The 838-nt window shown below is 27.6% G+C and overlaps 1 protein-coding gene across 1 annotated transcript in view; it reads left to right on the top strand.

Moving 5' to 3' along the window:
- Positions 1-499: 499 nt before the first annotated feature.
- Positions 500-838, top strand: part of LOC116850779 (putative nuclease HARBI1) — a 5,337-nt gene continuing 4,998 nt past the window's right edge. Inside the window, exon 1 of the mRNA XM_032829423.1 lies at positions 500-507. Within this exon, the coding sequence (XP_032685314.1) occupies positions 500-507 (8 nt within the window). The remainder of the gene's footprint in view (positions 508-838) is intronic.

Here is an 838-nt window from a genome sequence, read left to right as displayed (position 1 = left end):
TAATAAATGCCTTATATACAAACGTAAGAACATTTATACGTTGGCCAAATAGAGAAGAAGCAGAGCAAACTATGGAAACGATAGAAAATCGTTATAGTTTCCCAGGTGTTATTGGTGCAGTAGATGGTACGCATATAAAAATTATTGCACCACAATATCACAGCGAATCATATATTAACAGAAAGGGATTTTGCTCTATTCAATTGCAAGTAAGAGTTAATGTTATTTATAATATTTTAATATTAATTTATGGCCGGTATTTATAGTATCTTATAAGGCGATTTTTGGCGATCGTTTGGTATATGTACCAAGTTGTTATTGGGCAAGTTTACATCAAGCATTTTATATATATGTATTAAATATTCATACAACATAAATATCCAAAATATCTTCCAAAGATATTCAGATATCTCTGCGACGTCTCTAGAATTGTATTTTTGACATTTATACTGTATAGATATTTAGTACATATATTAAATGTTTGATGTAAATTAGGCTAATGACCAGGTATATGTACCAAACGATCGCCAAAAATCACCTATATACAAGATTGTCTAAAATTCATTTTCAAATATTGTATAGATCATTTTATTGGCTATAGAGCATTTGAAGATAAATTTAAAACAATTTTAGATATATGATTGAACTATAAATAGTGGTTTAAGTATCAGAAAAAATATGAAGTATATTTTGGATGTATTAAATGTATGCGTGCGTGTGTGTGTGTGTGTGTGTGTGTGTGTGTGTGTGTGTATATATAAAATATATGCATTTATGAGTTTCATTATGTCATTGTAAAAGTATACTTTTAGCATTAAATATATAATTTTTTATTATT

This window comes from Odontomachus brunneus, unplaced genomic scaffold (genome assembly GCF_010583005.1).
Source record: "Odontomachus brunneus isolate Ranch 3 - 2012 unplaced genomic scaffold, Obru_v1 Obru_scaffold_155, whole genome shotgun sequence".
NCBI lineage: Eukaryota > Metazoa > Arthropoda > Insecta > Hymenoptera > Formicidae > Odontomachus > Odontomachus brunneus.
This window is presented reverse-complemented; position numbering and strand designations above follow the sequence as displayed.